Source organism: Agelaius tricolor, unplaced genomic scaffold (assembly GCF_023055355.1).
Source record: "Agelaius tricolor isolate 1412-34295 unplaced genomic scaffold, bAgeTri1.0.p SCAF_17, whole genome shotgun sequence".
NCBI lineage: Eukaryota > Metazoa > Chordata > Aves > Passeriformes > Icteridae > Agelaius > Agelaius tricolor.
Window position 1 is genome coordinate 28,076 of NW_027269277.1, and position 26,811 is coordinate 54,886.

At 43.0% G+C, this 26,811-nt stretch overlaps 1 protein-coding gene across 12 annotated transcripts; it reads right to left on the reverse strand.

The window, feature by feature from the left end:
• Positions 1 to 1,595: 1,595 nt before the first annotated feature.
• Positions 1,596 to 25,421, reverse strand: LOC139597120 (uncharacterized). 12 transcript variants are annotated; one of them, XM_071442098.1, is made up of 15 exons: positions 25,258 to 25,421; positions 25,094 to 25,174; positions 23,931 to 25,016; positions 23,805 to 23,832; positions 23,554 to 23,720; positions 23,390 to 23,470; positions 23,213 to 23,312; positions 22,220 to 22,280; positions 22,102 to 22,143; positions 21,963 to 22,006; positions 21,818 to 21,861; positions 21,695 to 21,735; positions 16,500 to 21,603; positions 15,112 to 16,368; positions 9,422 to 13,238 (listed from the first exon to the last, which is right to left on the reverse strand). In XM_071442098.1, exons 7-13 carry the CDS (start codon positions 23,223 to 23,225, stop codon positions 21,498 to 21,500), a joined length of 351 nt encoding a protein of 116 aa, XP_071298199.1. In that variant the 5' UTR covers positions 23,226 to 23,312; positions 23,390 to 23,470; positions 23,554 to 23,720; positions 23,805 to 23,832; positions 23,931 to 25,016; positions 25,094 to 25,174; positions 25,258 to 25,421; the 3' UTR covers positions 9,422 to 13,238; positions 15,112 to 16,368; positions 16,500 to 21,497. The 12 variants fall into 12 exon arrangements, with proteins under 12 accessions (XP_071298188.1, XP_071298189.1, XP_071298199.1 ...); XM_071442097.1 differs by having other exon boundaries at positions 16,500 to 18,140; positions 20,230 to 20,323; positions 22,220 to 23,312; XM_071442096.1 differs by having other exon boundaries at positions 16,500 to 18,326; positions 20,230 to 20,323; positions 22,220 to 23,312.
• Positions 25,422 to 26,811: the final 1,390 nt, after the last annotated feature.

The window sequence follows — 26,811 nt, forward strand, 5'->3', positions numbered from 1 at the left end:
TCAGGAGCACCTGGGGACGCCAGGTTTGGCGTTGTCAAGGCTGGGAGGTGTCTGACCGCTCCCTACGAGCGGCAGGGTCTCGGAGGCTGCGGCAGGCACCGATCCATGGAGGTGACCCAGCGGCGGTGCTGGCAGCAGGGGACACACGGGTTTGCTGGGCAGGAGCGGGCTGGCTCCGTGGCGGAACTGCCGGGGTGGCTCCCAGACTGCCGGGGTCCCGAGTCGAGGATGGCTGCGTCGGCCCTGGTAAGTGGGCTGAGACAGAGAAGGAAAGAGAAAGAGAGAGAAGAAGAGAGAGAGAGGGCAAAAGGGACCCAAGGCTGCCCCCAGGGTCCCCATGCCCGTGGCTGTTCTCCCCTGCTCCGGCCCTGCAGCGAAGTGGCAGCACGGCATTGACAGCAAGGCCGTGAAAAGAGCGGGAGGGGGGCTAGCACTAAAAGATAAAATCAAAGCAGAGATTGCTGACTCTCCAAACCTCACAAAGTGGTTTGTTTTTCTTAAGTAAGAAGGTTTTTGGTCTTTTCTTTTGTGTGTTTTGTTTGCTGTTAAAAAGAAGTTTGTTGGTTTTTTTTTCCTGAAGAATGGGTTTGTAAGGCTAAAACAATTAAATGCTGCCCAAAAAGTAAAAAGCAATAGATGTGATACATCTCGTGTTAAAATTGGTCTAGCTTTTCTTATTTAACTAACTGTAACTCACAAAAAGAAGAATTTGCCTCTGCAGCTATTAGCACAGCTGGATAGAAGAAGAAGAGGCTGCTGTGGAGAAAGCTTTTAGCTAAACCCAGAAAGTTTGGAAGAAAAGTGACTGGTAAAAGTTAATGCAGTATTATCTTTCTTTTATTACTATGCTATTAAGAAGTCCTTTCCAGGTACTACTGAAGCAGCAATCAGAATCACGGAAAGAGGGTGAATTCATGCCAGCAGAATCAAAGGACTTGTGAAGAAACCTGAGGAATGGACTATCGCATTTAAACCGGGTGATACCGAACTGACTTTCCAATGGGGACTGAGTGGTAATAGTTTCGAAAAAGGCAAATGATCCAAGAAATGTACAAAGAATAACACAGAATTAAGAATTAAGACAACGCTTATACCACTGGTTTCAAGCACTGCCTGGTTTTATTCTGGTCTTGCCTGAATAGAACATCTCCTTAGGGGAGGAATACTCCAGATAGAAGGATCAAGACTGTTTTTGTGTTCTGACCTTAGCCTGAGAATTGTACAGGGGAGAAGGGGAATTACCATTTCCATCAGTAAACTTTATTTGATTCATTCCAATACTGGACATGCTAGCTGGGTTATAAGGAAATTCTTGAATTGTGAGAATAATTAGTATTGTAGTTCACAAAATTTATGCTCTTATTGCAAAAAGTGTTAAAGTAATAACTTAGCTTTGTGGATGGGAATTATTAGTGCCTGGTGAATGAGAGATACCTGAAGAACGGTAAGAGACCACAGTTAAAGGGTGTCCAAACCAATTTGCCTGGAAATTAGTTAAGAGAAAGTGACAAGGAAATAGAGGGCAAGACCAGATTGGCCTCTGTATTTCGCCACCGAGAAGATCAAATACACCTGCTGTGGGTTGCCACCTCACAGGCCTGGGAGGTGGGAGTATAAGCCATACTGGACCTCTGTTATTCCTGTTTCTGGCACTCATTTGTTCTCTTTTCCCTTTCGGGATACCAGCAAGATCGTGTCACAAATGCTACAGAAAGCATCACGTGGAAAGAAACCAAAGTTCCTCTTTTATTACACACACCTACGTCAACAGCCACTGTTATAACCCATCCAAATTAAGAACCTGTAGGCAAAACGGAATAAATTATTGGATTACAAGAAACTTAGGAAAATGTGGTAATAGATTTGGAATTGAATGTCCAAAAGGAGAGAGATGGATTTGTTTTAAATTTAATCTTGAAGATATGGTTCAAGATTTGGTAAAAAAAACAAATAATAAACAAAAAAGTAAAACCAGCACAGCAATTGAACTCTGTATTGACCCCAAATTATCTATTGAGTCGTATTACAAGACTCCAAGCAGTTATGGAAATGATAGCAAATGGAGCCGCCCAGGCTTAGAGTTATTATCAAGTCAGCTAAGCCAAACAAAACCTGTAGTGTATCAGAATAGGTTGGCTTTAGACTATTTATTGGCCAAAGAAGGGAGTGTTTGTAGAAAGTTTAATATATCAAATTGTTGAAAATTGATGACCACAGAAAAGTCATTCTAGAAAAAGCAAAAGAAATCGAAGAAGAAAAAAAAAATATATATGCATATAATAACTGAGGTACCAGTCAAAAAATTAGAAAACAATGTTAAAACCTAGCTGGTAGGGTAATGTATTAGAAGAAATTAAGATCTTTCATTTTATGTGTTACAACTGTTTTTATATTTCTTCCTTGTGTAATCCCCTGTTTTATTTTGCCAGCATAGTCCAGAAGATGCAAGTAGATAAGAAATATTGCTCAAGCCAAAGGATTTACAAAGAATAAGAGTGGGGATTGTGAAAAATGCATGTATTTTATGGTTGGCTTTTCGGAAATAATAAAATGAATATTGTATGTGTTGTGTTAGAAAGTAATGCTGTATTAATTCTCTTAAGTAGTGTGCTAAATATAGTTATAGGTAACAAAAACTGTTAAAATAGAAACGATGCTATGTAAGATATTTTTTTTAAAGAAAGGACTTGCAGTGAGATAGCGGCCACAGGACACCTGAATCTTTCAGAGAAAAAGAATTTATTGTCCTCTTATCAGAAGAAACGAACTTCTTCCCACCTCCAAGGCACTGTTAGGATTAGAAGGAAGAAGCTGATGATGACCAGACAGAATCCTGTGTTTGAATGGAATTTATGCACCATGTATGAAGTGTATGACTATGCAACAGGCTATTGCTTTTAAGGGTTAATCCTTTGTTAACGGGGGTCCTTTTTCAGGCCCGTGCTGCCCGGAAAAAGGTACCCTGATGTCCGTAACTCTTTGTTTTTGTTATCTCATATTGTCCTAATTCAAATTGGCCAAATTATTATTACTCTAATTGTATTACTGTTTTTATAACCATTTTATGACTATTAAACTTTCAAAAATTTTAAAAGCAAGTGATTGGCGTTTTTCACACCAGTCTGTAATGTGAAAATTATCAAAAGATTTTTGTGAGTTTTCTAATTTTGGCATTAATGCTGGCGAATTTTCAGGGTTTACTGTCTAATTTTGGGTTGAGAAATCTGTCCCAAACACTGAGGGGACTCTGGAGCTATTTGGGAACAGTTCTTTTTCGAAATTCTTTTGTGTTGGGATCAAAGGGTTGGCATTTGCAGGGGCAAAATAATTCTCTGTCTGTCCTGTATTTATTAAAGCAGCTGTCATATTCCAACCTCCTCCTCCTCCTCCTCCTCGCATGGTTTGTGTGCATGGATGTGGCTGTGCAGACAAATCGTGACACAAAGTAGTCCCACTGGGTGCTAGGAGTGTGAAGGCGAAAATGCGGAGGCACACCAGGTATCGGTTGCTCAGGGTTACGCGCTGCAGAGGGATCTCTCGGTGCCCAGCAGAAGGAGAGATGCGGAAGGATACATGCAAGGTGCTGCAGTTTTCCCCTGCTGTGGTGCCGTGTATAGACGCAGTGGCGGCAGAAGTGGCGTGACAGGGCACAGGGATGCCGGCTGTGGCTGGACAGCGGCACGCAGCGGCTCGGAACCGGGACCACGCTGTATCAAAGCTGTGGCTAACGCAGTGCGGGGTGGCGGCGGGGCCGTGGAGATAGAACTGTGCATGTGTGCAGCTGATCCCGGAAGAAGCGCTGTGGTTCGATGAGTCAGCACGGACTGATATCACTGGTGCTGGGGTTGTAGCAACTGCGCATGCGTGTGTTCCGTCACTACGGCAGCGCGGGCAGTCATCATGGTGGCAGGCGGGCCGGGGCGTGCGGGAGGCGGCGGAGCTGCGGGAATGGGGCTGCGGCTGTGGCCGTGGAAGGGAACACCGGGACACCCATGGTTGCAGGAGGCAGCGGAGCCACGCCATCCAGCAGCTCTGAAGCGGGAGGGTGCAGTGGGGAAGGCATGGCTCGGCCCGCCATGCAGCGGTGGCGGCAGGAGAGGGGAAGCGACCACAGGTGGCGCTGACAGGAGGCTGGGCTGGAGCACCACGGCGCCGGCACGGGGGGGCTTGGGTGGCTGGGGCGCCCCGGGTAAGACAGTCATTAAAACACCCTAAAAATTATTTTAAAAGCCCTGAAAAAGCCCTAAAGGTATCCTAAACATTTCCAGAGAATTCCTAAAAAACTCCTGCAAAAAAAACCCTAAAATATCCCTAAAAATCCCTGAAAAATCACCTGAAATACCCTAAAAAACTGTTTAACCCCTACCTGTAACACTGTGGCCTCCAAACATCATCTCTACCTATTAATCGGGGTAACTGCAAGACCCTCAAATACCACCACAATCACCAGCTTGAGTTGGTCTGGACAGCACCAAATAAAATAAAATAAAAAGCTTTAAAAATAGAAAAATTAAAAATAAAAATTAAATAAAAAATTAAAAAATAAAATAAATGCTTTAAAAATAGAAAAATTAAAACTAAAAATTAAATAAAAATGAAATTGAAAAAATAAAAGAAATGCTTTAAAAATAGAAAATCAAAACTAAAAATTAAATGAAAATAATATTAAAAAAAAAAGAAATGTTTTAAAAACAGAAAAATCAAAAATAAAAAAATAAAAAATAAAAAATAAAATTAAAAATAAAATAAATGCTTTAAAAATAAAAAAATTAAAACTAAAAAGTAAATAAAAAATAAAAAAGGTTTAAAAGTAGAAAGATTAAAAATAAAAATTCAATAAAAATTAAGTAAAAAATAAAAAATAATACAAATGCTTTAAAAATAGAAAAATTAAAACTAAAAATTAAATAAAAAATAAAATTAAAAAAAAATAAATGCATTAAAAATAGAAAAAGCAAAAAATAAAAATGAAATAAAAAATAAAATTAAAAAAATTTTAAAAATAGTTTAAAAATAAAAAATTAAAACTAAAAATGAAATTTAAAAAAAATTTAAAAAATAAAATAAATGTTTTAAAAAAAGAAAAAGCAAAAAATAAAAATGAAATAAAAAATAAAATTAAAAAAATAAAATAAATGCTTAAAAAAAGAAATAATTAAATAAAAAATAAAATAAAAAATAAAATAAAAAGCTTTAAAAATAGAAAAATCAAAAATAAAAATTAAATAAAAAGTAAAAAATAAAATAAATGCTTTAAAAATAAAAAAATCAAAACTAAAAATTCAAAAAAATAAAAAATAGAAATAAATGCTTTAAAAAAAGATAAAGCAAAAATAAAAATGAAATAAAAAATGTAATTATAAAAATAAAATGCTTTAAAAATAAAAAAATTAAAACAAAAAATTGAACAAAAATAAAATTAAAAAATAACATAAAAATCTTTAAAAATAGATAAATAAAAAAAATTAAATAAAAAATAAAAAATAAAATAAATGCTTTAAAAATAAAAAAATCAAAACTAAAAATTAAGATAAAAATAAAAATAAAATATAAAATAAATTCTTTAAAAATCGAAAAATTAAAACTAAAAATTAAAGAAAAAAGAAAATTAAAAAAATAAAATAAATGCTTTAAAAACAAAAAAATTAAAACTAAAAATTAAATTAAAAATAAAATTAAAACAATAAAATAAAAAGCTTTAAAAATAGAAAAATTAAAAATAAAAATTAAATTAAAATTAAATTAAAAAATAAAATTAATTAAAAATTAATAAAAAACAAAATAAAATCCGTAAAGTGCTGTAAAGTACCGTAAAAGTTCAATAAAAGGTAGTGTCGTAAAGCGCGACTGTCGCAAAAATATATACCTTTTACGACAGTCGCGCTTTACGGCAGTTTTACAACAGTCGCGCTTTACGGCACCTTTTACGACAGTCGCCCTTTACGGCACCTTTTACGACAGTCGCGCTTTACGGCACCTTTTGCGACAGTCGCGCTTTACGGCACCTTTTACGACAGTCGCGCTTTACGGCAGCTTTTACGACAGTCGCGCTTTACGGCACTTTCACGACAGTCGCGCTTTACGGCACCTTTTGCGACAGTCGCGCTTTACGGCACCTTTTGCGACAGTCGCGCTTTACGGCAGTTTTACGACAGTCGCGCTTTACGGCACCTTTTACGACAGTCGGCCTTTACGGCACCTTTTACGACAGTCGCGCTTTACGGCACTTTCACGACAGTCGCGCTTTACTGCACCTTTTGCGACAGTCGCGCTTTACGGCAGTTTTACGACAGTCGCGCTTTACGGCACCTTTTACGACAGTCGCGCTTTACGGCACCTTTTACGACAGTAGTCCTTTACGGCACCTTTTACGACAGTCGCGCTTTACGGCACCTTTTGCGACAGTCGCGCTTTACGGCAGTTTTACGACAGTCGCGCTTTACGGCACCTTTTGCGACAGTCGCGCTTTACGGCATTTTTACGACAGTCGCGCTTTACGGCACCTTTTACGACAGTCGGCCTTTACGGCACCTTTTACGACAGTCGCGCTTTACGGCACCTTTTGCGACAGTCGCGCTTTACGGCAGCTTTTACGACAGTCGCGCTTTACGGCACCTTTTACGACAGTCGCGCTTTACGGCACCTTTTACGACAGTCGTCCTTTACGGCGCCGTTTGCGACAGTCGCGCTTTACGGCGGTTTTACGACAGTCGTGCATTGCGGCACTATCTTTTATGGAAATTTTGTGGTACTTTACAGCACTTTATGGTTTTTGTTTTTCATTTTTTTTTAATTAATTTTTTTTTCTAATTTCATTTTTTATTTATTTTTTCATTTTAATTCTTCTATTTTTTTAAGCTATTTATTTTTTTAAATTTTATTTCTTATTTAATCTTTTATTTTTAAATTTTTCTATTTTTAAAGCATTTTGTTTTATTTTTTAATTTTATTTTTTATTTAATTTTTATTTCTAATTTTTCGATTTTTAAAGCATTTATTTTATTTTTTATTTTTATTTTTTATTAATTTTCATTTTTAATTTTTCGATTTCTAAAGCTTTTTTGTAATATTTTTTATTATATTTTTTTATTTATTTTTTCTATTTTTAAAGCTTTTTTATTTTATATTTCTAGTTATATTTTTTATTTAATTTTTAAAAAATTCTATTTTTAAGTATTTTTTAATTTTTTATTTTATTTTTATATTTAATTTTTGTATTTTTTATTCTTTTTATTTTATTTTTCAATTTTTAAAATTTCATTTTTATATTTAATTTTTCTATTTTTAAACCTTTTTTTTCTAATTTTATTTTCTATTTCATTTTTTTTAAATTTTTCTATTTTTAAAGCACTTTTTTACTTTTATTTTTTATTCAATTTTTATTTTTAATTTTTCTATTTTTAAAGCTTTTTGTTTTATTTTTGTAATTTTATTTTCTATTTCAGTTTTTTTATTTTTCTATTTTTAAAGCATTTATTTTATTTTTTTTATTTTTTATTTCTTTTTTATTTTTAATTTTTCTATTTTTAAAGCTTTTTATTTTTTTACTTTTTTTTATTTTTTAATTTTTTTATTTTTTAATTTTTCTATTTTTAAACTTTTTATTTTATTTTTCTAATTTTATTTTTATTAATTTTTTTTTAATTTTTGTATTTTTAAAGAATTTATTTTATTTATTTAATTTTGTTTTTATTTCATTTTTAGTTTTAGTTTTTCTATTTTTAAAGCATTTTTTTAATTTTATTTTTTATTTCATTTTGATTATTAGTTTTTCTATTTTTAAAAGCATTTTTTTTAAATCTTATTTTTTATTTCTTTTTTATTTTTAATTTTTCGATTTTAAAAGCTTCTTTTTTTTTAAATTTTATTTTTTATTTAAGTTTTATTTTTAATTTTTCCATTTTTAAAGCTTTTTATTTTTTTTCTAATTTTATTTTTGATTTAATTTTTATTTTTTATTTTTCTAGTTTTAAAGCATTTATTTTATTTTTTAATTTTATTTTTTATTTCCTTTTTATTTTTATTTTTTCTATTTTTAAAGCTTTTTTTAATTTTATTTTTTATTTCTTTATTATTTTTAATTTTTCTAATTTTAAAGCATTTTTAATTTTTTATTTCATTTTTTTAATTTTTATTTTTAATTTTTCTAGTTTTAAAGTTTTTATTTTATTTTTCTAATTTTATTATTATTTAATTTTTTAATTTTTCTATTTTTAAAGCTCTTTTTTTTAATTTATTTTTTTTTTTTTTTTTTTTCTATTTTTAAAGCTTTTTATTTTTTTTTATCTGGTGCTGCCCAGACCAACTCAAGCTGGTGATTGTGGTGGTGTTTGAGGGTCTTGCTTTACGGCACTACCTTTTATGGAACTTTTACGGCACTTTACAGTTTTTATTTTGTTTTTCATTTATTTTAAATTAATTTTGTTATTTTAATTTTATTTAATTTTTATTTTTAATTTTTCTATTTTTAATGCATTTTATTACATTTTATTTGGTGCTGCCCAAACCTGCTGTAGTGCATTTTTATACTTTTTAATACTTTGAAGTAATTTTGTTTTGTATCCCCATATTTTTCCCAAATGGTTTATCCCAAACTGTACCCCCCTCCTTCTACCTGTGTTATCCCTCTCCCAGGATGAGATCATCCCCAAACCCCTACCCTGGCTCTCTGTCAATCACTCAGCCTCCCATCCCCTCCATCCAGAAGTTTCGGTCCAAATCGTCGAGTGATTAGCCAGAGGCTAGAAGTCAGCCCCCCAAGCCTTGCCCCATACGCTGTCCTAAATGTCTATCCCCCAGCATCCATCCCTTAGGGTCACTTAATGGTTGGTAGGATGTTATCTACTTTTGGTTTCCACCTCCCTTTAAATGTAACCTTGGCACATCTCCCGGGGCTCTCGGCAGGAGGCCCTGAGGTGCAGGAGCTCCTTTGGGACTCCTAATAAAACCTTGGATTAACCCCTGCTAAGAGTCGGCCCTTTATCTTCTACTGATGTCTCTGGTGTCTCTTCTGCTGCAAAGGCGACCAGCCCAGGTGCCCTCAGCACCCTCGGGGCACAGAGAGTGTCTCCCCGCCAGCCCAGGTGCCCTCAGTACCCTCGGGGCACAGAGAGTGTCTGCCCCCAGCCCAGGTGCCCTCAGTACCCTCGGGGCACAGAGAGTGTCTGCCCCCAGCCCAGGTGCCCTCAGTACCCTCGGGGCACAGAGAGTGTCTACCCCCAGCCCAGGTGCCCTCAGTACCCTCGGGGCACAGACAGTGTCTCCCCGCTGTCAGCCGTGTTGGGGCTGCCCCCCCGGTGTCTGCCGACTCAGGACCGGCCGAGGGTTACTGAGAGGCTCGCACAAACCCGCTCGGCCGCTGATTGTGGTGGTGTTTGAGGGTCCCCAGGACAAGGGAAGAGACGAGAATCTTGACTCCACCTTTCAGAAGGCTGAAATATTATTTTATGATCTCTATTATATTAAAAGAAAATCAGATATTAGAACTATACTAAAAGAGAAAGGAGACATCAGAAAGCTGGAAAGGAATGAAAAATAAAAATCTGGGACTGCTCACAGCCCCGACACAGCTGGACCATGACTGGTCATCAAGTAGAAACTGCACAGGAGACTAATCCAAGATGCCCCTGTTGCTAAACCATCTCCAGCCCACACTCCACAGCCAGCAGATCGTTATTGGTTCATTTCTGTTCTGAGGCTTCTCAGGAGAAAAATCCCAGCAAAAGGATTTTCATCAAACACATCAGTGCCAGGTGATGGCACAGGCAGCATCAGCTGGCCGAGGTCACTGTGTCAGCCCTGTCACAGCAAGGAGAGAGTTCATCCTGTGCTCACCCGGTGCTCACACAACCCTGCCAAGGGACCGGCTGCCAAAACAGAGCTGTGCCATGCATGCCAGTGTCTGCATGGCAGAGAGAGGACATGAAAAGCCACTGAGGAAGCTGCCACCTCCTCCCTGAGCTCTGCCCTGCAGGCCGGGTCATGGGCAGCCACTTTGGGAAGGCTGCATTTGCTGCCCATCAGCTGCTCTGTGTCTGACAGGAATTGAAATAGCCCAGCTTTGGGTTGGTGCTGAGCAAAGGGCAGTGAGGAGAAAGGGAGAAGGCTGTGCTGCAGGGCAGGTGGATCCAGGCAGAGCCAATCTGGGGAGCAGCCTTGTCTAACAGCATTTCATTTTCCAGTGCTACTACATTACATTTCATTTTGCACTTCTGCTAGAAGTGCATTTCAACAGGCTTCAAATACCCTCCTCAGTCCCAGCAGCCTGCTTCAAAGTGCTGTGTATTTATCAGACCATTGATGGTCCCTCTGAAATGTGAGTCTCACTGGCTGCATCCAAACCTTGGGCTTGAAGAGCATTCCTAGTCCCTGCATTAAAGCAGACTGGGCCTTTGGGGAAGAAGGGGCTGCAAAGCATTTCCTAAAGCATTTTCTACTCTAATTTAATTGTGAGGAAATACACCCGAAGGATGATGCAGGGATTAGGATTGAGACAAAGATGAGTTTTGTGGGTCAATTTTACTTTGAGAGCTTGAGAAGCACAGGAAGCCCAAGTGATGATCCCAGAGGGTTGAACACAGAGGTTTCACCCTCCCAGATATACAAGGGCCTTAACCTTAAAACCACTGCTCTCACCACGGAGCTGTCTCAATGCTGCATTAATGTTTTCTCCTCTTTGTGCATGTGTAGAATTGAAATCCCTCTTGGGGAGGAAGCTTATTCCAAGTAAATTCCTAAACAATCAGCTGAAAAAAACCCTGAAATGTTCTTTCACTCGATTTGCTACTCCCTGCCAAATGCATGCGCATGCCAGGTCTTAAGCCTGGTACTAGAGCTGAGCCTTGAAGGAGGAATTGTCTACGCAAGGCTTCTCCTTCAGTTTTGGGATCCAGTGCTGATTGCAACCAGGTCTGGTGAGAGAAGTGATCATAAATACACCAGGTTTCTCTGTGGCTCGTGAGAAATGAAGAGCAGGTTTTGCCCAAGGCAGGTGTTGTGGTCAGATCCTGTCTGCTCTGCACGGAGTTTTTGGTCCCTGGGAACCTCTCACGTTGGGCAGGAGTTCATGTTGCAACATCTCCTGCTGGGCTTCACTCCCAGATCCTCCAGTAATGATAGCTGAGGGTTATCTGGCTGCACTGGCCAAAGATGCTCTGCTAAGACACCTTCTCCTTCAATTCTTTCAGGTCCCATTGGCTTTCATAGCCCTGTATATTTTTAAATCCTTTGATATTTGAAACACTGCTCCCCTGCATGGCCTTCTCCTAAATCCCAGCTTCTCAGAAGGCCCAAGGGGACAGGGTTGGGCAAGGGTGGAGCTGTTCTGGGTTTGTTGGTGGTGCCTTGTAGTGAACAGTGTGTTCAGAGCTGCTCTGCTGGTTCTGCCTATCACTTTGACAGGGAAGGAGTGTGCTGGGATATGATAAATCACTAAATTGTCACTTCTAAATGCTGCTTGCAATGAAAACATTGTCTATAAACCCTCCTAAATGGTGTTAAATTTGTCTGCTATATTTCTTCCCTCCCACCCCACCACTGCTGCTCTAAGATCCCTTAGTAGCTCAGTCTTTCTTTGTGTTTTGTTTGACATTTATGCCCACTTTCCCCAAAGCTCTGGGGGTTCTTTTAAAAATATGATATTGATTTTTTTCTTGGTTTAAAAAAAAAACCCTGAAATATACACACACACACTAAAGAAGCATGTCTCCATGGCTCAGCCCTGAGTGGTAAAGGAAGAGCAACAGGAAGGGTGGTTTGTGGTGCTGGAGAAAGTCTCTGCAAGGTTTAAAGGAGCATCCCATTTCACCAGATGGCTTTTTTTTTTTTTTTTTTTAATGGGTTATGGTGCTGGGAAGATCTGGAAAGAGTGCAAGTCCCTCATTCCAAGTTTGGATGTCGTGTTTTAAGAAATGTGTTCTTTCAGTTCTTGCAGAGCATAGTTTTGGATTTATCCTCACATCCTCCAGTTTTGGTGGCTCTGTTGTTTTTTTATTTCCCTTTCTCTGCCCTCTTCCCTGCCCTCACTCCCCTGATGGCTGCAGGGGATGTGATTCAGGCACTCATCACTGCTCTGGAGCTTCTTTACAGAGCTAAAACTGACTGGGTCTTTCACCCTCCTCTCATAGCAGTGGTGCAGAGTGAGGCACATGGGAGGGCAGGGGTTTTATCTGTTGTTTTATCTTCTGGTTTGATGTTTAACACATGAGGCAGAACCCCAAGCCCCTGCTCACCATGTCAGGCTAGGCTGCAGGGGAGCACATTGACAGCAACACAGTGGCTGCACCGCAACCACAATCAATCTGATAGAAAAAGGGTTTAAGGCTTCTAACAGTGCCATGGTGACTGAGCTGAGCCCAACCTGGGTCTAGCTTAATCCCTGATCTGTGTAAAGCCCTCTTCTGTGCTTTCCTGAGGCTGGGACAGCTGGAGAGGTTGCTCTCCATGAGCACAGGATGGCAGCTGTGGGCTGAAACTGGCTGAGCTGCCTCCCCAGTACGTGATGGGTTTGTGAGGGATTTAAAAGAAAAAAACATTACAATGTCTTTGTCAGTCTTCCATGCTCACTTAAGCTGGCTGTTGGTGATTTGTAGTATTTTTTAAAATAAAAACCAAACGCTTTCCCTTTACAAGTAAATATGCCATGAAGAGGGCTTCAAAGGAAAGATGATTAGTTACTATCCAACTGTTGCTAAATTCATTGGTTGATGGTCCATTTTTAATGTTACTGATACCTGATACAGACTATTCCCAAGCTGTTTGATAATTATTTATCAGCCATCTGCATCAGCATCATCTGCATGACCAGTGATGGCCAAAAAGCAGGAAGGAGAGAAAGGGGTTAAGCTGTAGGCAGGAAAGGGAAGGCAGAAACCAAGCAGCAAACAATTGGCACCTGGGCTCCATTGAAGACTAAAAGTGGGAAAAAATGGCTAAATTGAAAAATCTGCCTATTGTGTGTGCAGTTTCCAAGGGGAAACAAACAAACCCATTCAAAGGAAGGGAAAAAAAGGCAAAGAATTAAAAAATCCTTGTGCTGTTATGCAGAACTGGGGGGTTTAACTCTTCCCAATCTCTTCCCAGTCTCAGGCAGAAATATTTTTATAACCAAACCATCTCCCTTTTTAAAGCATTTAGTTGGATTGAGTAATTTCTTAAGTCCTCCATCATCAGGACCAGTTTGGATTTGGCAGCTCAAACACCTTGGCAAGGCCAGGACAAGTTCAGTGGTTCTCCCTGTCCTGAAAGAGAGGAGAAAAGGGAAGTTAAGCTCACTGCAGAATCAAAGACTCCTGCATTTCATCTTTTGGCTTGGATTGCTCACCATGGAGTTTTAGCCATAAAAAACGGGGAGGTGGCACCAAATTGAATTAAAAAGTGCCCTTTCCCAGTGTTTTTATTCCAGACATTCAAAGAAAGCTCATTTTTCTTCTAGCATTCTTTCCCTAATTTTAGCAGAACCATTCTCATCCCAGACCCCACTCATCAGTTGTTCAATCCTTTGGCACTGGATCTGGACAAAGGAAGGGACACATCTGGGTCATGGGAAAGCACGGAGAGAGAAACCCTCCAAAACTGGACAGAGAAAAATGAAATGCAGGAAGACAGAGCCTGCAGACAGAGAAAAATGAAATGCAGGAAGACTTACCTGCAGCTGGTTGCTCTTTGCACTGGGCTTCCTTTAAAGGAATGGATTTGCTGCTAAACGCATCTCAGGCTCAGATGTGACCAGGAGAAGGTGGGATGGAGATGAGGAGTCAGACAGGGAATAGCCACGGAGATGCAGGGCCCAGGAACATCAAGGATGGAGAAGAGAACAAACAGGGATTGTTCTCCATGTTTAGATCCATCAGTGCTGGGAGCTTGGGAAGCACATGAGGGTACCAGAGGGATGCTGGGCAGGAGCAGGATAACTCCAGGATAAGGGCAAGCTGCTCCCACTCCAGGGCTGGGCCAGGGAAGGAGGGGAATTATTTCTCTCCCCTTTCCAGTGGGATGCAGGTGCCACCCCATGCAGAGGCAGGAAAACTGCCTTGCAATCAAGTACAAAACCTGCCTGGCAAGCCCAGGATGCCAGCAGCCATTTCTCCTGGATTTCCTGCTTACAGGCATTTTAGGCTTACTTTGTCTCAAAAGCACCTTTTTTGCCAAGGGCATTCCCATTTCTTTTGGATCCTGAACAGAGGTTTGGAAAGCTGACTTTGATGAGGGAACTGTTTCCTATTTTGATCCGTGTTAACTTGGAGTTTCCCTTGGCACCAAAATCAGGGGGTGAACCCAACCCTTGAAGGGCCGTAAGATCCTAACTATCCAATCCCCAATCCCCTCAGCATTGGCTTGTAGAACCTTCTCAGGGTTAATTTAGCAAACTTAAGGGTTTGGCAAGTTCAGGATCAAAACAACCAAAAAAATTCGTGAAAAAGAAACTGAACTGAGGCTGGCTAAAAGCTGATGACTCATTACAACAATTCAGTGAAAAGGAAGCAGGATTGATCCTGTGAAAAACGCCAATCGCTTGTTTTTAAAATTTTAAAAGTTTAACAGTAATTAAATGGTTATAAAAATAGTAATACAATTAGAGTAATAATAATTTGGATAAATATAATTAAATATGAGACAATAGAGACAAAGAGTTACGGACGTCCAGGTACCTTTTTCCAGGCAGCACGAGCCTGAAAAAGGACCCCCATTAACAAAGGATTAACCCTTAAAAGCAATAGCCTGTTGCATAGTCATACACTTCATACATGATGCATAAATTCCATTCAAACACAGGATTCTGTCTGGTCATCATCAACTTCTTCCTCTGAATCCTAACAGCGCCTTCAAGGCAGGAAGAAGTTCGTTTCTTCTGATAAGAGGGCAATAAATTCTTTTTCTCTGAAAGATTTAGGTGTCCTGTGACTGCTATCTCGCTGTGAGTCCTTTCTTTAAAAAAAGTCTCCTACATAGCATAGTTTCTACTTTAACATTTTGTTATAACCTAAAACTATATTTAACACACTACTTAAGAGAATACAGCATTACTTTCTAACACAACACATATAATATTCATTTTAATATTTGAGAAAAGACAATCACAAAATACGCACTTTTCACATTTTCAATACTCACCAAGCCATCTGGCCAGAGTTCTTTGCCCACCGAGGACACAGCAACCAGCAGGGATCTTCCTCCCATTCTCCAGCACAGGCTTCAGGGAACGCCGACTTAGTCACAACAGAAGAGGCACAAGGATAATTTGGAACTCGTTGTGACCTCAATGCCGCCCAGACCCAGGAGAAAGCACTTTTCCGATCAGACGGAGCGGGGTATTTCCCGTACCGCCCTCTCTTCTCCCTACCCAAGGCGCATGAGCACACTGCCGCCATCATTGCAAGGGCAAGTGAGTGCCGTCCTGAGCCGCCATCTTGGGTGTGGCGTAAAAGTGACCTTTTTTTTGTCTCCCCTTTCCAGTTTTCACCCCCTGCAGAGGCAGGAAAACTGCCTTGCAATCAAGTACAAAACCTGCCTGGCAAGCCCAGGATCCCAGCAGCCATTTCTCCTGGATTTCCTCTCCGCAATCTTTGGTACTGGCAGAAGCCACTCCCGGCCGAGCCGCCATCTTTGTTGTGGTACCCTTAAGCATCCCCCGCTCCTCACACAGGCGTTTCTCTTGCCGGCTGTCTCAACCCGGTTCCGACGCCGATCCACTCTCAGCGCCATTTTCTGCTGCTTTTCCCGGCGGGAGAAAACGGGTGGCGGGGTCAGCGGCACCGGAGCCCCGCGAACCGCGGCAGGAAGCGGCGGCGACGCCGCCTCTGCCGGAGTCCTCCCGCGGCGCCATCTTGAGTGTGGCTGGAGCCCGACCCGGCTCATGCAGGGTCCTGGTACGCGGGCGCTTCGCCGTCTTGAAATGGCAGCTCTGTCCCCTCCGCGCCTCCGCCGCCCGCCGAAACCGGCCCCGCCGCTGTCGTTCTTCCCAGCCACGGCCCCGCACGGCGGCCGCTCAAGCCCGGCCACGCCCCTTTGCACCCCTAACTGTGCTTCACCGCTCCTCTCTGTGCACAGTACCGTTCTGTGCCCACAAGGTGGCAGCACCCCCCCCCCCGGGCCGGGCTGGACGCATCTTGGGGCAGGCAGGGAACGGAGGCCGAAGCTGCCGGAGAGGCTTTTGTATTTATTCCCTTCAGCCCCAGCAGCTGTTCCTACGGTTTAAGGGCACTTGATTGGTTCATTCCTAGGTAAAAACGTTATAGCGTTGGTTTCAAAACGACTGCGCATCTCTAGTCAGAGTTTCCTATATTCCCGTATACAATAGAATGGATAGATTCGTTCCAAACCATTCTTTCCAAATGGTTTTAGAGATAAATTCCAATTCTTTGAAAATACCTATAAAAACGAAAAACTTGACAGGTTTTGGTGTTCTACACCCACCCCTCCGCGTGAATTTTCTGGCAGCTTTTGGTCCCTCTGGGGGAGGGTAACCCAGCATGACCCCCCCCCCCTCACTCCCCCCTCACCTGCTCCTCCATCACAGCCTGGTGTGACGGTGTTCACAGAAGTCAGGATGAGGGAAGAGACAAGGAGTTGACTCCATGTTTCAGAAGGCTTGATTTATTATTTTATGATTTATATTACATTAAAACTATACTAAAAGAAGAAAGGATTTCATCAAAAGGCTAGCTAAGAACAGAAAAAGAAAAAATGATAACAAAGGCTTGTGTCTCAGACAGAGAGTCTGAGCCAGCTGGATGTGATTGGCCATTAATTAGAAACACCCACATGACACCAATCACAGATCCACCTGTTGCATTCCACAGCAGCAGATAATCATTGTTTACATTTTGTTCCTGCAGCCTCTCAGGAGAAAAAATGCTAAGGAAAGGATTTTTCAGAAAATATCATGGCTACAGCCTGGCTCTCCCTCCTAGGGACATTGCGGTGCCCCAAATGACATCAGAGCCCCCAAGTCTCCAGCCCCTCTCCCTCAGCCTTACTTCCTCACCCCCAAAGAAGGCACAGAAGGAATCAAACTGCCCTGGACAGCAGAGTGGTGCTTTATTCAAGCCCTTTCCATGAGTACATCGCCCCCAAAAGTGACTCTGCTGCAACAAGAATGGGGGGCAGCCCCCAGAAGTTCCTCCCCAGCCCCGCAGTCACAGGAGAGAGGCAGAAAGAGGGAGGGGCAGCAGAGAGGACACAAGAAGAAAAGTAAGAATGGGGTGCAGAATGAAGTTGAAAAAACAACCACAAAACCCAGGATGGGCAGCATAACAGAGAGGAATTAAAAAGGAACGGGGATAGGGAATGGCACACAGGAGCACCAGAGAGCCACCAAGAATATAAAAGGAATACAAAGAAGGCATAAACAAAAAACAGCCACCAAAAAAAACCCCAAAACAAGAACACCCCCAACACCCCCCCCCCAAAAAAAAAAAAAACCACCCCAAAATCAAAGAACAACCAACCAAAGAAAACCAGACTGGGACAGGCAGCATTAGAGAGGGATTAAAAAAGAAGAGGGAAATGGAATGGTTCACAAGCATCCAGTGAGAAAGAATGGCATGGAAATCACCACACAGAATAAAAAAGGAACAGGAGTGGGCCATGGAGAAGGACAGAGGAAAAGGCGGAGCGCCAAACACACAGTGTGCTCAGAATTAATGTGATGGGAGGCTAAGACATGTTTTGCACAGCACAGTGAATGGTCTGGTTTTCAGAAGACAATTGAGAACACACAGAAAAACTGCCTCAAGGATACAGAGGTTTCCTAACAATTCCCTGGAACAGGTAAAGAAGAGAAACCACACAGACTATCAGTGCAAGACTCTAAAACCAGCAAGAAATTTATTCTTGTGTATTAAGTGTTAAAAATCACATGCATGATTGTAGGATATTTTAGTTTAAAAAATATTTCAAAAACCAACCCTGAGAGTTTACCTGCAACCGCTATAAAATATCTATTTTTTAATATATATATATATAAACATGATTATTTTCTGTAATCAAAAAATTTAGACAAGGATGCAACCATCCAGGTAATGCTGAGTGAACTGATGCCCTGCATCAGACAGTCTTGTCAAACTCCTGCTGGCAGAACTGAGCTCACCCCAGTCCATGGATGCACTCGGCTCACACACTGATTCAAATGCAAGTGACAGCTGGGGAAACAAGGAGTGGAAGAAAATTGTATTTTGCACACTACAGCCAAGACCTGTGAAAGGCCACAGTAGAATATGCTGCAAAAGAGCCCATGGTACAAGAAATGCAGGCTCATAGGCTGTCTCCTCAAGACAAGCTGGTGGAATATTCTGCAGAGCTGGCCACAGGCACAGCGCTCCTGAGTCCTGTAAGCAACATCAGAAATGTCAGCACGTGTTGCACCAGGCACTTTTAGCTCCTAAGGAAGGCAGCCAACAAAGATGTTTGTAACCTTTACCAAGGAACACATATAAAAATGACAGGTTGCTCAGATCTAGTACCTTTTCCATTTTCATTCAAAGTCCCAGCCCCACCATCCACTTACCAGCCCCACAGTGATTTCAGCACCCCCCCAACAGGTGCCAGCACAGGCCCAGGCAATATTCTATCATCGACAGGGTTTTCAGGCACAAGGTTGCAACAGAGAAAAGGTGAGTGAGATGGAGAGAAAAGAAGACAGAGAGAAAAGGAGACAGAGAGAAGAAAAGGAGGGTAGGAAAACTGAAGAAGTACAGGAGTTAGAGGAACAGAAAGTGGTTAGGATCAGAGTTAAAGTGAAAACTTAGTCTTTTCCTTCATCACTCTACCCTTAAGAGCAAAAAAGACACACCAAGGAAAAGGAGAACACAGGGAGAACAAGAAGCAAGAAGAGTGAGGGTGAAAGTTATTAAGAAAAAGAAATAAGGTGCAAAGTATAGACAAAAGAGAGAAAAATAAATACAGTCAGACAGAAATAGTGAAATGGACAAACAGAAAAAAGGAAGCAGATGGAAACAGAGTTACAGAAGCAGATACACAGTGTCAGAAACAGTGAGAAACAGAAACAAAGGGTTAGACATAGATAGAATTTAAGGTAGAAATAGAAAAGTAAAGTGAGGAGCAAAAGGAAGAAATACAGTGGAAAGAAATGACAAAACCACGCCAAAAAAAGACAGGAGCCACAGTGGGGGTAGGGAAGGGCAGGGGGTATCTTTATTAGGGGTGATTCAACTTTATTAAATGAATGTTTTTATTTACACTTCAGCAAAACACATGGAAACAGTGTATACAAATGCAAGTGCAGATACAATCCATAGACGCACTGCTAAAAGTCTAATTTACATATAGACCAATACAGGGAAATGCAGCAGCTAATGCAAATGCAGAGCAATGCAAAGCAACACAGATACAAAAAGGTTATCATCTTGTGTTTATATTTTCATTACATGTTGATTTATTGTTATAGGAAACCCAAAACAACAAAAGCACACAGAAAACAACACTCATCTACCATTAACACCCCCTTCACATTACACACAAACTCACCATCTCTCTCGTCACAACTGCTAAATTACACCCCAGCAATCATTGGTCCTTGGGAACGTGGTTCCCGGGAGCCTCCAAAAAAATCCTCCTGCCTGACGAAAACCCATGCCCAAACTCTGGCAACAAACGTCACCTCGCAGACAAACTGGGACAGAGGAAAAAAAAAAACCCAGGCCGGGGAAAAAAAAAAAAAAAAAACAGGCCCTGGCTGGAGATTTTTTATTCTAAATTTAAAAATGAGTTGAAAAACCTGAAAAGCCAAACTCATACAAGGTTACAACCCTAGAACCCTTCAATACCACACACACACTTCCTTCAGCTTACACACAAACCCACACTCACACCTCAACCAGTCTGCTAACCCCCGGCACACATTCACACCATGCCTCAGGAACACAGGTCCCAGGAGCCTCCAAACAATCCTCCTGCCTGACGAAAACCCCAGTCCCTGGCTGGTCCACACCCAAACTCCAGCGATGAACATCACCTCGCAGACCAACTGGGACAGAGGGAAAAAAACCCAGCCGCAGGGTGGGGGGGGGGGGGGGACACGACTCTGGCTGGGGATTTTTTATTCTAAATTTAAAAATGAGTTGAAAAACTTGAAAGGCAAACGTCACACACACAAGGTTAAATCCAGTCAGAATGCACATGTGCAGAGACAAGCAGACACAGACAGACACAGTCACATACTGTCACACACACTCACACATTCTTCCAACTTACACTCACTGCAGCCCTTACTTGAGACACTGAAGAACGTGCTGCGACGCATCTTCTGGCTGCCGCTCCTTGACATCAAATGGTAGATTCTGGGGAAATCAGTAGCCTCGGGTACCTGTGAGATGACAGGAAGCGGTCAACAAGTGGCTATCTGATAGCTAGGACTTGTCCCCGCTCTGGACCGATAAATTTTCTACCCAAAATCTATCTACTGTTCATTGGTCTTCTATCTACCCATAGAAGACAGATGAACAGTAAAATTTATATAACTGTTCTACCTGTGACTATGTGCCAGGGCAGAGCAGCTCCAGTTATAAGTGGTACAACATAAGTACACCCAATATAAGCTGACACATACAGTGCAAGTGTATGTATAGTGTAAGTACACACAATATAAGGGGACATCTGTACATACAGCGTGAGCCAGAACTTCAGATAACTCTCTGGAAGATTAATTCTTGAGCCATATACCTTTTGAGAAGATAGAACCTACAGAACTACTGCAGTCACCTGAGGAGGGAGTAAGACACTCCCTCTAGAAGTCCAAGAGAATGGCATGGAAAAAAAGGCACTACCAAAGCTAGTAGTGAGAAGGAAGATGGATGACACCTTGTGTAATCCTTCCTGTCTCAAAGAGTAAAAAAGGAAAGATGCCAGAATAAGCGATATCGGGGAAGGAACGTGAGTAAAATACAGCCTATATGGCACAGAATAGTGCCGATAAAGCATCGAGACGTAACAAAAGCCTACTACACGGAAGACAATGGACACACACTACGTACCAGACACAGACAACATAACAGACAATTGGAAACTGCCTGGCACTTTGACCTTATGGACCCAAGATTCCTACTGCAAGATGAGCCAGAGGCCGATGATGCCAAAGGAAAGAAAGCCCTATGATGATAGCACATGATGAAACGTAACTCACTATAAGAAGTTAGTAGCAAAGCAGTTAAGAGGATGCTCAAGAGGCTGCGTAAACCTAGACAAAGAAGCAGACTGCCGGGTGACCGTGGCTATAGCTCCGGACGTGAAGGCGAGCTCCTCGGGGGAAAGATCCGTGACGACGTCGAGTCGAGGAAGGCGGACGACGCAAAGTTCCCGAGAACGTGGAGATGGATCGGAACTGCCCTGCCCGGCAAAGGCTCTGGTCAGGCTGAGGAGAAACCCTCTCCCTTTACTTCCAGGGAGCCTGTCCCGCTACAGACCTCTCTGCTAAGCGGACATCGATTGCTCCCTGTGATAGTAAAGGTTTTTCCCCTTCTCCCAACCAGTGGCCCTGACACTTAGCTTTTGGAAGACAAGCGGACAAAAGCCATCGTTGGTTGGACGTTGAGATGTCCTCCACGTGTGCTTTGGTGCTGCCGTTTCCAAGCTTTGGCTAAGAGCCTCCTCAGGGTACGTAAGACAAAACAGAAAAGGTGACTATTGCCCTCAAAAACAGTAATCCCCAGGACTCCTTTGTACCACTGCCCCGGCTCACCTCAAATCTTGATTTGACTCCGGAGGCTGGCCAGAAGATACCTGCAAAAAGAAAAAGGTACACACTTAGCATGCTGCTGTGTAATGCTCACCTAGGAGTCAGCCTGCCTAAACAATGGCTCACCTGCCCTTCTCTGTTCCTTGGCGTGCCTAGGGCAGCGACAGCACCTGAAAAGAAACAAAGCAGAAAAGCATGCTGAGATACTGTGAAAACACAACCTCCCAAATCTGACAAGGATGCCACACCAATACCTTAAGCTTGCACCCACCTGGCATGGTCATGCTTAGCCAGGATAGATTGCAAGTGGACCACCTAAAATAAAAAGAACAAGAGTACATGCTTAGAGCTGCACCAGAAACTGAGACTTCAGCAATAACAACTGCTTCTGTACAGTACTCAATGCTCACCTTGCCCACTCAGCCTTGACGGCTGCCCTCTGCCTTGACTTCCTAAAAAGAGAGACAAAGAACAATGCTGTAACGGCCACCATTTATGCTTCCTCTGCAGAGACAAACAGTGACTCACCTGCTCGGGGCAATCCCCTCACCCGGGATGGGGTGCTCTGCCCTGGACTTTATCCTCCTGCATCTGAAAGAAAAAGTTCGGACAAAAGTCAAAGGTCTGCAGGATAACTTAAGAGCTCCAGATATCTTGTGTCCATCTACAAATCCCATCTAGAGTCCAACTACACCCCACATTACAAATTTCAACTCCCCAGGGCTTGTCCAATTGCACCAGGCTATGCGGCAGGGCAGAGCAGCTCCAGCACAAATGTGTGTGCAGACACCCGTGACACAGGACAGGACATGACAAACAATTGGGACACAACAGGAACAGAAATCTCTGGGCAAGGAAAATGATTGCAAGGACTGAGAGAATGCAAAACGAGATGACTAAGGTGAGACCGATGGTGAGCTGATGAGGCTCAGAGAGCCCTGGAGGAAGAAGATGCTAACTGAATGATTTATTCCAAGAACAGCAAAGATGGATGCCCGAGAATCCTACAGTCAGAGTTCTCTCCCTAACATCGCATTCTTAGAAGGCCTAATCCACCTTAATGGATCCTTGTGGGGCACGGCTCTCTGTACAGCTTAGAACAAGATGTGACAAGACATCTGACTGGATGCTTCTAAAGAGAGATGAGATTCTGATACCTGCCTGAGCTCCTGAGTCAAAACTTCCATGGCATAGGTGCCAGGGCAAGGAACACTGAGATCACAGATACTAAGAATGGTGCCAAGGTTTCTGACAGGCCCCTCAAAGGGCTAGGATAAAAGACATGAGATACCCAAACAAGACATAATGCACAAAAGACAAGTGACATGATACACGCCGGGACTGCTCTGCCCTGCGCACCTCAGCACTGTGATCCAAAGTGAGACTTTGCTTTTAGGGGGCCTAAGGGGCCACTTCATGAACACCCCCCACCTCCTCCAAAGCGGACACAAAAACCCCTCCCAGTAATTCCCAAACCCGCACCCTACTTTCATCCCCTCTGTGGGTCATAGCCCTCTACTTATCTCTCGCGCATCTGGGGATGCCGGTCTCAGGTGCAAAGAAAGGCCACCTCGTCAGCTGGGAAGGTGCTGCTGGCACCAGGCTGGTGTCTCTGAGACAGCTGTATTAAAGAAAACCAAACGTCAGTACCTGATCTCATCAACCCATCGGCCAAAACCCCAGAAGTCTGCTACTCACCATGGTCCTAAGAACGCTCAGCTGCTCAGGCCGCACGCTTGGGGCACGCTCGGAGACCGAGGCCATCATCACGGGAGGTGCCTTGGTTAAGAGGAGATGAGGTGATTTGGCATGGCTGAAACCCGAGTGGACCCTTGCTCCTCCTCCCTACTTCCCTGACTCACCGCAACTCCTGGGCCATTGCCAAAGGCCGCCTGGATGGCACCTTTAAAGAGAAAAGTTCAGGGCTTCATCACCAGGTCCACAATGCATCCACAGGGCTCACATGTGCAGGAAACCCGGTGCATTGGCCAGCTGGTGACAGGGGCTTAGCATACTCCAAGTGGATTGCCTAAAGCACACAAACAAGAATGGAAGCTTAGGGCTCCACCGGAAATTGAGACCGGAGCAATAACAACTACTCTCCACTGCTCACCTTGACTGCTGGTATCCAGATTTACTTCCTAAAAAGAAAGAAAGAACAGAGCTGTAACAGAGTCACCACATACACTTCTGCTGCAGAGACAAACGGTGCCTCACCTGCTCAGGGGAAATAGCTCACCTGGGATGGGGCGCTCTGACACAGATTAAATCCACCCAAATCTGAAAAAAAAATTAGGACAAGAGTCAAACTGTTGCAGGATAACTTCAGAGCTCCAGACATCTTGTATCCATCTATAAATCCCATCTAGAGTCCAACTACACCCCACATTACCAACTGCAAGTCCCCGGGACTTCTCCTATTGCACCAGCCTATGCGGCAGGGCAGAGCAGCTCTGGCACAAATGTGTGCAGACACCCGTGACACAGGACAGACAGGACGTGACAAACCACGGGCACAAGACACAGACAAAAATCTCCTGGCAAGGAAAATGGCTGCAAGGACAGAGAATGCAAAAGGAGATGATCGAGGTGAGAGTGATGGTGAGCTGACCATGAGGCTCAGAAAACACTGAAGGAGGAAGATACTAACTGAATGATTTATTCCAAGAACTGCAAAGATGGATACCCAGAAATCCTACAGTCAGAATCTTCTACCTGCCCTCACATTCTTACAAGTCCAACTCAGCCTTAATGGACCCTGGCGGGGCATAGCTGTCCATACAGCTCAGAACAAGACCTGAAAAGACATCTGACTGGATGCTTATAAAAAGAGAAGAGAGTCTGATGCCTGTCTGAGCTCCCAAGTTGAAAGTTCTATGGCATTGGTACCAGGCCAAGGAATGCAGAGATCACAGATGCTAAGAATGATGCCAGGGTTTCTGATAGGCCCCTCAAAGGGCTAAGGTAAAAGACATGAGATACTCAAACAACACATAATGCACAATAGACAAGGGACACGATACACACCAGGACTGCTCTGCCCTGCGCACCTCAGTTCTGTCATCAAAAGTGACACTTTCCTTTTATGGGCCCTAAGGGGCCACTTCATGGACACCCCCATCTCCAAAGGTGACTCAAAAACCCCTCCCGGTGGGTCCCTACCCTGCGCCCCGCTTTCATCCCCTCTGTGGGTTGTAGCCCTCTACTTATCTCTCGGACATCTGGGGATGCAGGTCTGTGTCAAGTACAAAAGAAGGCGGTCTCGACAGCTGGGAAGTTCCTGCTGGCACTGTTGTTCAACATCTTCCTGATGTTTCTTAGTCAGCTACATGAAAGAAATCCAAATATCAATGCATGATCTCTGCAGCACACTGGCCAAAACCCAACAATTCTGCTACTCACTCTTTTCCTAAGAATGCCTGTCTCCTGGGGCTGCACCCTTTGGCCACACTCCAAGGCTGATGCCATCGTCACGGGGTAAGCCTGGGTTAAAAGGAGACGAGGTGATGTGGCATTGCTCAAACCTGAGCGGACCCTCGCTCCTCCTCCCTACTTCCCTGACTCACCAAAACTCCTCGGCCATTGCTGAAGGCTACCCTGGTGACACCTTTAAATAGAAAGGGCAGAGGCTTCATCGCCAAGTCCCGTGATTCTTCCGCAGGGCTCGGGAGAGCGGCACACCCGGTGCATCGGCCGGTCGGTGACTGGGGCTTGGTGTACTCCGAGTGGATTGCCTAAAGCGCAGAAACAGGAACGGATGCTTAGAGTTGCACTGGAAAGTGAGACTTGAGCAATAACAACTGCTTCTGGACGCTACTCAATGCTCACCTTGACTGCTGATACCCAGCTTTACCTCCTAAAAAGAAAAAGAACAGTGCTGTAACAAAGTCACACTTTACACTCCCCCTGCAGAGACAAACGGTGACTGACCTGCTCAGGGGAACCTCCTCACTCGGGATGGGTGGATGGATTTTGCCCTGGGTTTTATCCTTCTGCGTCTGAAAGAAAGTGAGGACAAAATTCAAAGGGCTGCAGGATAACTTCACAGCTCCAAACATCCTGTGTCTATCTAGGAATATCATCTAGAGTCTGGCAACACCCCACAAACTGCAAGTCCCTGGGACTTGTCCTATTGCAGCAGGCTATGCGGCAGGGCAGGGCAGAGCAGCTCCAGCACAAATATGTGCAGACACCCGTGACACAGAACATGACAAACGGGGGAACGTTAAACACGACACATTATGCTTGTGGTGAGGGTCTTGAGGGGAAAAGGCAAAAGGGACCCCAAAGACACACTAGGTAACACGGTACACCGGACAACACGATGTGGACCGGAACTGTTCTGCACTGCCCGCCTAAAAGCTGCCATCAAAAGTAGAGCCTCTCCCTTTAGCTGTCCTAAGAGGCCCCTTGGAGAGGATTACTTTTCCCTCTGCAAATTTTTAAATCTGTCCCAGGAACTCCCAACCCGCTACTCTCCCATCGTCCCATCTCCAGGCTGTGGCCCCAACTTATCTTCTGGATGATCGGTGATGTGGATCCGCGTTGCGCCTGAAATGAGTCTGCCTCGGAGGGCCCCGTGATGGCCTGTTAGCCTCTCAGTCAGCTACAATAAAGAAAAACAAAACCAAAGTATGAGTACAGAGTTATGTGGGCCAAATCCCAGCAAGTCAGATACTTGCCCTCTCCTGAGTGTGCCTGGCTCCTTCAGGCTCCAGCTTCATCCTGATTCTAAAGCTGTGGCCATTATTATGAGTGGCACCTGGGTAAGAGAAATGCAAAGTAAAATGGCATTCCTGTGAGTACAGTGGATGACCTTGTGTGCTGTAAGATATATGAAGGCCTCTGTTACACTTCTAAAAAGCCTTGGGGGGGGGGGCTCAAATAAACACCCTTTCTCACCCTGCTGCCTTCAAAACCACCCCCCCAACAATAACTCCTAACTGGATACCTGCTCAGCCTCCCTCTCCTAGTCACAATCCTCAACTCACCTGAAGCCTCAATCTCAAACATCATCTTTGATACTGGGCAGATCCCTCTTGTGACACGATGCATCTGCTGAAAAGTGCTGTAGTTAACACAACCCGGAGCCTCTGGAAGCTGCACTTCTCCTAAAAAAA

Bases quoted from the DNA above. Each gene is read 5' to 3' on its own strand.
- LOC139597120 (XM_071442087.1), bottom strand. From the start codon at position 4,023: ATGGCGTGGCTCCGCTGCCTCCTGCAACCATGGGTGTCCCGGTGTTCC.